Raw genomic sequence first — 12,134 nt, 5'->3', positions numbered from 1 at the left:
GGCACAACCATTAGGAGTACTGGCTGCTCTTCCAGCCAACATGGGGTTAGAGTCTCAACACCCACATGGCAACTCACAACCATCTTTAATGTCAGTTTTAGGGGATCCAATGCCCTCTTGTGGCCTCCATAGGCACCAGGCATGTAAATGATGCACATACATTCTCTCAGGTAAAACACCTATACGTACCAAAAGTTTTTACAAATAGAAATTGAACCTACAAAACAACATATAAACTTCATACTTCATTTATAAAAGATTTTGGTCAATTAGAAGCGTTACTTTGTGATGCATCGAAGCATCTTTTCTCCCAGCCAATTACTATGTATTGTCTACCCTTCTGATCAAACAGACTTGTGGGAAAGAGTCAAACTGTGGATTATTACTATTTTTTTCTAAGAGTCTTGGACGTGGAGAGACGGTCAGTGTGCAAGTCCAAGGTCAGAGGCTGGCTACCGCGGACCAAGCAGGGCCTGTAACTAAAGACATGGCTTCCCCGAGGCAGGGAACAATTCGGGAGATCGGTTCTTTTCAACCTCAGATGGTTGGAAGTGGACGAGCACAGAACGAACGGCGAGCAACACCTCGACGGCGAACCCTCAGCCGCCACAGCCCTGCGTGGGGAACCCGCATCCTTCGGGCTCTCGCGTTACTAACCCTCCTCACCCTTCCGGCTTCCAGGCCCCGCCCACCGCGGCCTCTGTGTCGTCACTTCCTGTGGGTCCGCATCGCCGAAGAGAAGATGGCGGCGCTGGGCGAACCTGTCCGGTTGGAGAGGGGTGAGTGCGGCGGCTCCCGCGACCGCGGTGGGCGGAGCGGGTGGGGACTCACGGAGCGCCTGGCGGGCCGGAGCGGAGGCGAGGTGGCCGGGGCGCTGACACCCGGAGCGCCTCCCCGGCCTTCGTGCCGGCCGCTGCTCGCGGGAGGCGCTGGCCGCGGTTTGAAAGCTCGCCAGACCCCCTCCGTTCACCCCGACGGTGGGCGCAGCTCAGTCCTGACGACCTGCTCACGACGGCACGCACGGACACTCCCTGGGTCACCACAGATGCGGCTTTCGGCTTTATAAACCCTAAAAGCGAGAGCCCCACTCGCTGTTCGACACTATCTACCTTCATTGCCCCCCGTGCGTGAACGGATTCGTGTGCCCTCTCGCCCGCGTTCATACACTTGGCAGACACCGGCACATTCCCGCATAAACTCCCTCGCTCGCATTTCAACACAGATGCCTTCATTACTCTGACCACAGCCTCCTGGGCCTTGAGTTGGTATTTCTTGGCTTTTGCATTCCTTCCCGTCACGGAAGGGATGCTTTAAAAACAATCCGACTGGCTTGATCTTGCGAAGATTACGTAACTAGGTGGAGTAGTAGTTAGTTGTAAATCACTCCTAAGTGCGATACTAGTCCTTCCTAAGAAGCCCTACAGTTGCCAACCTGGTTGGTTGATTGATTGCTTCTTAGAGCAAACAGTCACGAAAAATAAAACCTGCTGTGGAAGTAGTCTACCGGTGGCCAGTTGCAGATTTCCAACATTGCACTCTGCCCTGCCCAAATCGTTAGATTTCAAACAACTGGAGCAAGCTTTTTACAACTGCAAGTTAGAGTACTCAGGAAGTGCCTGTTGGCAAACAAAGCGTGGAATGGAGTTTGACACTACTTTGCATATATTAGTATTTGCAGTCTCTATATTAATATTGTCCAAGAAGGAAATAATTTTAAAGTTGGTGCACTTAAAAGAGCCGCTTTCCGCGGACTTGTTTCTCTCCAACCTATCAGGGCTTTAATTAAAGCGGCATTCTGTGACTGAGGGTAGCTTGGGAAAGACTAAGGTAGGCTTACAGCAGTGACATTTTCTTCTTGAGCATAATGTCAGTGTGCCTTGTGGATAGGAACAAATCTGTTGTGTTAAGCAGCGTAATTGGAGGTTTCTAACAAGTTGGCATTCTTGGTACTTTTAAATGAAGCCCAAAATGTGGACCGTGATCCTCTGGCATTTGCTGTTTGCGGTTACAAAGTTTTTAGTTATACAGTAGAAAACTCAAAATGTCGGTGGGGATGAAGGCCAGGTAACAGAGTCAGATGACATCTAGTAAGATTCTGATTGAGGAATCTAACAGACCTGGCAGATACTCTCAAGAGTTCACAGTAAACCAGCCCCTATGAGTAAATTCCTGTCTGTCTTCTAACTCATCAAAGTATAATTCACCAGAGCACAAACTCTGTGAGCTTTTTGGTACGATTTTGGACTTCTTCTCTCTACTCCTTCCTTCTCCCTTCCACTTTCCTTCTTTCCACCACGTTGGCTACTGAGTTGAGGGCATTGCACATGGTAGGTGAGCACTCTACCACTGAGCTACATTTCCAGGCCTACTTACAGGATTTTAGTGTGGATAATAAATCGTAACTTTGTAAGCCAGCAACTCTGGAAACAACATTTCCTAGCCACTCTGGAGGTGGAAAATCAAGGCAGAGGTAGTCTGCTTGATTAAAAACAGTTTGCGTTTTTATTATCCAGAACTGAATCAACGCTTTGTTTCCCTGCTCAGTTTACTTGGACTTTTCATCTGCAAGTGCAAAGAAAAGTCCTAATTCTATGAAGTAGATATCTGGTTCTTTAGTGTAGCATGAAATCCAAAACTTCCCCCACTAAGTCAAAAGTGTTTAAGAACTAGAATATGTAGACTAGTAGGAATGCTAATCTTTGGAGGTAAATGAACAAGATTAAAATTTACTGAAATTTTGGTTAATTAGTGTTAGTAATACATTTAGGCGTGGGTTCAGAAAAACCTTGGGGATCAGAACAGAGGTCATGATCCCCTCTGCTATAACATGAATCTTCATCTTCGAAAGTTCTTTGTTCATAAAACCCATTTGGACATTTCCCAATCACAGTAATTTGTGTGTGTGTATGTGTGTAATTCGTTTTTTTTTTTTTTTTCAGTTTTTTTTCTTTTTAAGTTGTGTGTGTTAGATGGTGGTAAGAGACCAGACAAGGTTGTCAGATCCCTAGAAGTGGAGTTTTAAGTAATTGTGAGATGCCCAAGTGGGTGCTGGGAATCTGGAATTGCTCTTAACTGCAGAACTTCTGATCCCTTAGTGTTTATTTGTTTGTTTGTCTGTTTGTTTATTGACTGATTTTTCAAGCAGGGTTCTCTGTAGCTTTGGAGTCTGCTGGGACTCACTCTGTAGACCAGGCTGGACTCAAACTCACAGAGCTACAACCTGTCTCTGCCTCCCTAGTGCAGAGATTAGAGGCCTGTGCCACCACCACCCGGCTCCCCTTAATATTTCTTAAGATTAGTCCACACCAATGTGGCATATATGTGCTTTGAGCCTTTTTATTTCCTTTTCTTTTTCCCATATGAGTTACTATTATTGATGTTTTACAATCTGGGAAACTTATCCAAAGTTACACACAAGCATTAGGATCAGGCTGATAAAGCTATTTCTTCTTTCTGTTTTGTAAACTGTATCTGGACAGTGTTAGTGATCCTAACAACTAATTGCATTTCCATGTGTCATGGAACAGTCTGTATTACATATGTATCATGTTTTCCTTCCGGAAGTAACAGCAAAGTCACTAGCACACGGTCTCTTGTACTGGTTGGCCGCTTTGGTTACCAATGAGATGATTAGGTAAATTTTTATTGACTAAATAATGGATGATAATACTGTTAACTTTTCTGATTAAAGATTTTTCTTTTTTATTATATATTCTTTGTCTTTTGGGGAATTGGGGGGTTTGGGGTTGTTTGCTTTGTTCTTGAGGCAGTATTGAAACCCAAGCTGGTCTTTAACAGATGGTGATCACCCTGCCTCAGCTTCTGGAGTGAGGATTATTGGTATTGGGCACCACACCTGGCTAGCCTTTGCATTAATTTTAGCACCTACAATGTTCTAACGGAATGAGAGAGTTCTTAGCAAGAATTACCACTTGTGTTTTGTTTTCCTGTAGATATCTGCAGAGCAATTGAATTGTTGGAAAAACTACAAAGGAGTGGAGAGGTGCCACCACAGAAACTTCAGGCTTTGCAAAGAGTCCTTCAGAGTGAGTTCTGCAATGCTGTGAGGGAGGTAAGTTAACATGGTTGATATTTGCTTAGATTTTGAGTTAATTAGCTACAGAAATACACTGAAATCTGGATTCAGAAATACAATAGAAAATGAACTAGAGCTGGACATGGTGGCTCAAGCCTGTAATCTCAACACTCAGGAGGGTGAGGCAGGAGAATGCCCATGAGATACAGCACAGCCTGACCTACACAGTGAGTTATATGTATGTAGATCAGCCTGCCTGAAAAAAGAATACATTAGAACTGGTGTTGTCTCTCATTTTTTGGAATTTTTAGCTGGGCGTAAGCTCAGTGGTAGAACTGAGTTGCGGATTTTGTATGTGCCTAACATGTATGAAATCCAGGGTTCAACTCACAGTACCATCACTAAAAAGAAAGAAGTTTTTTTTTTTTTTTTGAAATGCCAAATAGGAAAGCATTTACATTTTACAAAAATGTCTTTGGGAAATTTTAACATATTTGTTAGCTTCTCTAGAACTTAAGTATGAAAACTTTGTGTTTTGCAGGTGTATGAACATGTTTATGAAACTGTGGACATCAGTAGCAGCCCTGAAGTGAGAGCTAATGCAACTGCAAAGGTATCAAAAGTGGGGCTCCAAAACACAGAAACTAGAACATGGCCTGGGAGATAGCTTACTGGGTAAAGTGCTTATAGAAGCAATAGGGCATACGTACAGATCCCCGACTTCCAAGTAAATGCTCAGAATAACAGTGTCTATAACCCTAGTGCTGGAGGAATAAAGAGGTGAATATCCTGGGTGCTCACTGGCCAGGGAGTCAGCACATGCTCACACAGAGACATACAAGCTGTCTGTATATGTGTGCGTATATGTATATATGTGTATATAAAGTACAGAAGTCATAATTGAAGATTTAACATGCAATTATAAGATATATAGTATCTTTTAAAACTACCATATATTCCAAACTATGCTGTACATCTCAAGTACTAAGAAATAGGAGTGTTTCGTTGGCTTTATACGATTTTGTGATACTATTTGGACAATATACTGAGAATGCAGTAATATGTATAGCATACCTTATATAATTGTATTCAGTACATTATGCAGATTTGTGATTATAATCAATGAAGATGACTTTGTTGTTGATGAAGAAGCATAAAGGTAGACTGCTTTCCTTACCCCACACAGCAATGCATGAACGATAATCCTGGGGGCTTTAGGGTAAGCCCTCACATTGCTCTTGGATTTTTCCCTTGACTTTGGCCCTGCACATATTGGACAGTGTTAGTTGGTCTTAGGCCACCTCCTCAGGGCTGTCCATGACATGTTTGTGTGTGAGTGGGTTTGTCTGTGTTTTTGTTTGTTTTGTTTTTGTACCGATGTTATTTTCCTCAAATAACTCGGACATTGAGCTAGATATTGTTATGTGTTTTACTCTTTTCTCTTTAGCTCTTGGCTTTTTTGGGAGCCACTACCCAGCTCCCAAATAAATCACACACAGAGATTTATTCTAACTTATTAATACCCAGCCTTAGCTTATTTTGTTTCTTTCCAACTTTTCTAACTTTTAAATTATTCTGACTACCTTTTGTCTCTGGAATTTTTCCTTTTCTTACTTCTGTATGTCTTACTTTCACTATATATCTTACTCCATGGCTGGCTGGCCCTGACATCTTCCTTTCCTTGTTCTCTCTTTCTTGCTCCTCTTCCTCATTTCTCCTCCTGTTTATACTCTCTGCATGCCAGCCCTGCCTCTCCTTGCTTCTGCTTCACTATTGGCCATTCAACTCTTTAGAACTATCAGGTATTTTAGACAGGCACAGTAACACAGCTTCACATTTAAAAAATTGCATCATAAACAAAAACAACTCATCTTTACATCAGTAAACAAAATGTTCCACAGCATAAAGTAACACGCCTTAAAATAATATTCCCCAACAAGATGTGTATCTTATGTACTTAGAATACGTTAACATATATTACAAGTACTTAATAGCAGGCTATTTTGTATTGCTAGTTACTGGTTCACAAAGGGGAGTACCGGAGTCTTCATTAAGTACAAGTATTTAAACGTGTAGGTTTCATTTGGTCAAAGTTACTAAATTCATAGACACTTGGGGTTTGGGAAAGTGTGTGGGTCTAGTTCAGTTTATAGTGTCTGACTAGCATGCATAAGGCTTTGAGCTCCCTCCATCCTTAGCACCACATAAAACCAGGTGTGGTGGTGTATACCTATAATACCATCATTTGGGAGGTGGGGCAGGAGGACCAGAAATTTAAGGTTATTGGTTCTGTAACATGCTTGGAGCCAGCCTGGGCTAAATTAGACCATGTCTCATTTTTTACAAGTTTTGTCAACATACTTGCAATCCCAGCACTTTAGGCTAAGGCATGAAGAGTTTGAAACTAGCCTGTTTTATGCCTTCACCCCCAAAAGAAATTGGTTCTCTCTGACTTATAGCCCTCAGAGCTTATGAGTCTTGGTTGTTTGTAGATTGGGGTCTTTTATAGTGCTTCTGAGATAGTACTTGGTATTCAGTAAGTCTCAACGTCCTTTCCCTCCCTCCTCCTCATTTTTGATTTTCCATTCAGGATCCATAATGAAAATGGTGCCTTTAAATGGGAAAGGAAACAGAATGTAAACCCCTATTAGAATATAATCAGACATAGTTATATCTCTTCTATATCATTTTCTTTTTAGTTGTAGCTAGATACTTTGGCTAAAGCAACAAAAAGCATTCATATGGGTTATATGCATCTTTCCTTTTCTAAATGTTGAGTTATTTCTTGAAGTTATTGTTATTTAGTATTTGATTCAAACAATATAGCAGCCAAAATGACTTCCCAGAAGGACACATTTATGTAGGTAGGTTGTGCCTTGCCCAGGGGCCCCTGAAGGAACCAGCTCAGGGCTGTTGGCATCCTCAAGCAGGGATTCCCTCTTAATATCTACACATCTGTCGCATGCCTTCTTTTTTTTTTTTTTTTTTTTTTTTTTAAGTTTTTCGAGACAGGGTTTCTTTGTGGTTTTGGAGCCTGTCCTGGAACTAGCTCTTGTAGACCAGGCTGGTCTCGAACTCACAGAGATCCACCTGCCTCTGCCTCCCAAGTGCTGGGATTAAAGACATGCGCCACCACCGCCCGGCCTTGTCGCATGCCTTCTTGAGCAGCGCTGTGCACCTGCAGCAGCATGTTTCTGAGATCTGGAGGAGCTAGTGTGATCTGAAGTTTACTTCCTACGTGATCTCTGAGTATTTATATTTTCAGTTTATCTCCTGCAAACTTGTTTAACTTACAGTGAAGTTATGGAAGCTCACAAATGAAAAGCTGTGTGATTCAAAAGTGGCTTAAATAAACTAGAGATGTAGAACGATGCACAGTGCTTTGCATATCTGAGTCCCTGGGTTCAAACCCCAACCTCTCAAAAATAAGTTTGTTCTTAAATGTGTATATATCTTTCAGGCTACTGTTGCTGCATTTGCTGCCAGTGAAGGGCACTCCCACCCCCGAGTTGTTGAGTTACCCAAAACAGAAGAAGGCCTTGGATTCAATATCATGGGAGGCAAAGAACAAAACTCACCAATCTATATCTCACGAATAATTCCAGGTGGAATTGCTGACAGACATGGGGGCCTCAAGCGAGGAGATCAGCTACTTTCTGTTAACGGAGTGGTAAAGATAAATCTATTTATTTTTACTCTTTGTAATAATGCGATGTAGCCACTTGGGGGTGCACTGGAGCTATCGAATCAGAAGGTAAAAGGGGAAAGCTTCCTAGACTGAGTTTTAAAATCCCTTGAGAGAAGCCCAGGTGTTACTGCTCAGTACGGTGTTGTGTGGTTGTTTTGGTAGCTAGTAATAATGGAGGTTTTCGATGGGTGAACACTTAACTCATAATGCCAGGCAACCGCTTGACCACTGAGTTAGATCCCCAACCCAGAGTTGTAAGTGTGAGCTATAGAGCAACTCCAGTGTAAGTCAGCAGTGCTTTCGAGGAGCTAAAGCAGTGTGTTAGGTTAGAAATAAACCGGCATTTTACTTGTGTAGAATGACAGTTATTTGATCTACTGCTGCCCTACTGCAGTAATGAGGTATGTATTCCTAGAGTGCACAAATGTGTCTCATAGGACTTCGCATTGATTAAAACTGATGGAGTACGATTATTATTTTTGTAATGCTGAAATGAATTAACGCTTAAAATGTTTAATTATGTTTTAAACACTTTTTTATAGGTTGGATTACTTATGAACTTGTTTACTTGTTAATTGTTGAATTACATGTTGTTTTGTGTGTGTGCACTTTTCCAGAGTGTTGAAGGAGAGCATCATGAGAAAGCTGTGGAACTACTGAAAGCAGCCCAGGGGAAGGTTAAATTAGTGGTACGATATACACCAAAGGTCTTGGAAGAAATGGAATCACGCTTTGAAAAAATGAGATCGGCAAAACGCAGACAACAAACCTAATCATTTAAAAACTTTATGTTCCTCTTTTCTTTTAGCTAGAAAAGATTTACTTGTGACCTACTGATGGCCTCAATGCCAATGATTATAAAACACCAGAAACTTCCGTGAAATCTTCTTGCCATTTTATAAATGCCTATTTTAGCATCACTTACGGTTGTAGAGAAGCATACACTTTTTTTCTGACGAGAAAAAGTAAAAGGTGACGAGGGCAGTTCTGTCCTGCTGTTTTTACAGGCCTTTTTCAAATGCAGAGTTTGTCACAAAGTTGTTATAGATTTTTAAAAATGCTTTTTTAATATTAAAATGTACTTTTACATTCTTAATCTTTTTTTAAAAAGAGGTTTCTTCATTTGGCAACTTATTTACCAATAACAGTTCTCCAATATTTCCTTTTGCTTATTGCAATTTCTTTGTGAAATTTCTTTTCAGTTTTCCAAGAAATTAAACCTAGCAGTCTTGCCTTCAGCGGTTTATGACACTGAGTGTTGGCATTGCTGCTGCATTTTGTACTTAGAACATACATAAAATATCTGTAATCAGTGGTAAATCATAGCCATCGTGGAACCTTTCTACTTTTATTTAAACAATGTATATGTATTCATTTATACTGATTTGTAAAAGTAAGTTTTTAAACACTGAAGCAATCATTGATGAAATATGTATTTCATAATATTTAAGCAGGGAGGTGAGAGGATGTAATTTGATTTTTTAGCATTAATGACTAAATCCCTTATTTATATTTAGCACTATGTCATAAATTATAAATGCAAACCAGCTCAGATGTCAACTTTTCAAATTTTTAGGCTATTCATTTGTATTTAAATATATTTCTCATATTTCGGTTCTTCCATGCCTAGAGATGAGTCACTTAGTTTGTGCTGAGAGAAATAGAAACAAGACAAAGTAGTAACTTCAAGTGTGGTGCCTGAAGAGCCCAACATAATTACTGACCCAACTTCAGTACCGATTTGAGACAGGAACGAAAGACAAGGTTTGTTTAAGATTTAGAAACAGGCAGCTTCTTAAGTCTCACAATGAGTGGAGTTCAGAGTGCTTCATATCTTTATGATCCAAATAGCAATGGGAGTTTGAACAAGCTTTTTACCATTTGTCCACTGGATGTCACCATTTTACTAAAAGGCAGCTATTGTGTGATTGTGACTAAGTCTTCTAAAAGCTGAAATCAAAGTTGATTCATGTTCAGTCGCAGACTATAGGAACATTTGTAAAGGGTTTAAGTGACAATGTAAAGAAACTAATGGGTTGAAATGCAGTAATTTATCATAATTACGACTTTATTATCTTTATTTTTCTTTTAAAAAAAATGGGCATTTTGTAACATTCCTTCAGGAAAAATGGAAGTGTGTACGTGTTTTTGCATGTTTGTGAGCACTGTCAGTCTTACAAGAGATCTGCAGTTTTCAGTGGTTTTCAGAGTAAAAGTCAATCAGCATTGTTATTTATCATTTAGGAATTGAACACTGGATTGTGCATGGTTGAATGTCTTTAGTCCACTACAAAATGTGCTTGATATTGATAGAATCATGTTGAATTGTATATTTTCAAAATTAGCTGATATGTTTTTAAAATGTTGACACCAAAGTAGTATAGAAGAGTATGACATATTTTAATTTAATTGTAAGATTATTAGAGGTATTTGTTGTAAAACTCTGTACTAAAGTTGGTGCATATAGAACAGTAATATTATTGTTGTGCTTGTATTCATACTTAACAGGGCAAATACACCCAGGGGAAACCTTGTCTCAGCCTAGCTACTCCGGCTGCAGTTGCTCCTGAGGACGCATCAGCGTTCCATTATAATTACAGCTTCCTGGTTCGTGTTTCAGCGATTGCACAATTTCAGCCAAGTTACAGGGTTTTTTTTTCTTCTTTTAGTTTGTCGAGTAAACTTTTCTGCAGTAATTCACAATCTGTTCTTTCTGTGGGTTGATACCTATTTATAATTCTTAAAAGTAACTTAAAGGAGCCAAATGCATAGCTTTGCTTGGTATGATTGAGCATGAGTAGCAATAGCTTGCTTTCATTGATACAATTTTCGTAGCTCAGAATTTTAAATATTGACCATAGGAAAATGCCGTGGCAGATGTACAGTAGTCTTCTTGTGAACAAGAAAGTGAAGGAGCATTATCTAATAAATGGATGGTTTGTGAATAAGACCAAGCGAGCAGTAAATATATAATAGTGTTTGTTTCATTTGTAACTTACAATGCAAATTTCCCTTTGCCCCAGTCTTCCATTTATTTTCTTAAATAGTTCAGACTGAGTTGACTTGGTGGTTCTCAACCTTAGCTGCATGTTAGAATGCCCTGCAGAGCTTAGAACTTAATGATACCTAGGTCCCTTCCAAGAACAGCTAAGTCAAAATCATTTCTTTGTTGGTTAACAATTTTATATAATGTGTTTTGACCAAGTGTACCCCTTATTGCCTTTAGAAGCTCATTCTGTATAGTTCTGATGGAAACCCACCTTTGAGAAGCACTCGCTCATGGAATTTCCGATTATACTGGACTCTGGAAGTACATTTAATCAGAAGCTAAGTAATGATTGATTGTATTTCTTAGTACCTCTTTATGGACTTCAAAGATATTTGGCTTTCCTTATTTACAATTCACAGTTGACCTTTTTGGAGATCTCTACGTATCCCTAGCTGTCCTGGAATTCACTGTGTAAACCAGGCTGGCCTTTAAAGTGGAACCTACCAATAATTTAATTGTAAAATTCAGTGCTTTTTCCTTCTGCCCCATTTACCTTTAAAAAAATGCTTTTAGGTTATTTGAAAGAGCATGTGTAAAATTGTCAGATGCGAAACCACTGAGTGATGATTGTGTGCTGTCTCCATCAGCTCCTTCGCCCATCACTGTGCCCGCCATTGTTGTAGCCGTGTTTAAAGCTTGATGGTTTAGTTTTTAAGATCGTCTTCCTGTTGTAAAATTTTAAGGTATTTTGTTCAGGTACTTTGTTTACAATTAAAATGAATAGAATCTAATAGGAGATATTGTTATGGCTTACCTGGAAAGCATTGCCAGCATGACTTGGTATAGACTTAAAAGAATACATGTGATTATGATGTGGAATGATCATTGACATATAAGGACTCTAGTGATTGTACCTCCTAAATAAATGTCTGTGCGTTTTTAACTTAGTCATTTCTCTTCTGGCAACAATCTCATTTTATAGTTTTTAATTGTCCAAAATTTACGAGTAATGTTTATTCAAAGGTTGTTGAAGTGATAATAGTTACATAATAGGGAACATCACTTGATTATTAATTTTAAAGAAGTTTTAAACCAATTTGTAACTGGACATGGTTTTTAAAAATACTGGCAAAGGTTTGATACACTTGTACTCTTTTTAGTTTGAGAAAATAATTTGGAATGTGAAACAGTACTTTTCCAATAGATGAGTCATTTAGCAATTAAATTCTGATTCAAGGCTTATTTAAAATATATTTGTATGAGTCATGCTTGTCCTTTGCATTTGACAAAACTGATACAACTACAAATAGATGTATTTCTGAACACTGTGTATAAAATAACCTTTAGAGTAAAAGCCAAATCCATGGTGGTTCCTGAAATAAAACTTCAGATTTCTGCAGTTTGTTTGCCTTTCATAAAAT

The 12,134-nt window shown here is 39.5% G+C and overlaps 1 protein-coding gene across 1 annotated transcript; it reads left to right on the top strand.

Annotated features, from left to right (window-relative positions):
- The first annotated feature begins 717 nt into the window (after window positions 1-717).
- Window positions 718-12,105, top strand: Lin7c (lin-7 homolog C, crumbs cell polarity complex component). Its single transcript, XM_057781532.1, has 5 exons — window positions 718-779; window positions 3,954-4,072; window positions 4,578-4,649; window positions 7,497-7,706; window positions 8,342-12,105. The coding sequence occupies exons 1-5, from the start codon at window positions 743-745 to the stop codon at window positions 8,495-8,497; spliced, it is 594 nt and encodes a 197-aa protein (XP_057637515.1). The 5' UTR covers window positions 718-742; the 3' UTR covers window positions 8,498-12,105.
- Window positions 12,106-12,134: the final 29 nt, after the last annotated feature.

The sequence above is a fragment of the Chionomys nivalis genome, chromosome 9 (assembly GCF_950005125.1).
Source record: "Chionomys nivalis chromosome 9, mChiNiv1.1, whole genome shotgun sequence".
NCBI lineage: Eukaryota > Metazoa > Chordata > Mammalia > Rodentia > Cricetidae > Chionomys > Chionomys nivalis.
Note: the sequence above shows the minus strand (reverse complement) of the source record. Positions and strands in the feature narration are given on the sequence as shown.

Excerpts from the sequence above, each read along its gene's own strand:
- Lin7c (XM_057781532.1), top strand. The coding sequence starts at position 743 with ATGGCGGCGCTGGGCGAACCTGTCCGGTTGGAGAGGG. Across the intron at positions 780-3,953 it reads ACCTGTCCGGTTGGAGAGGG|ATATCTGCAGAGCAATTGAA; the intron begins GTGAGTGCGGCG and ends GTTTTCCTGTAG. Across the intron at positions 4,073-4,577 it reads TCTGCAATGCTGTGAGGGAG|GTGTATGAACATGTTTATGA; the intron begins GTAAGTTAACAT and ends TGTGTTTTGCAG.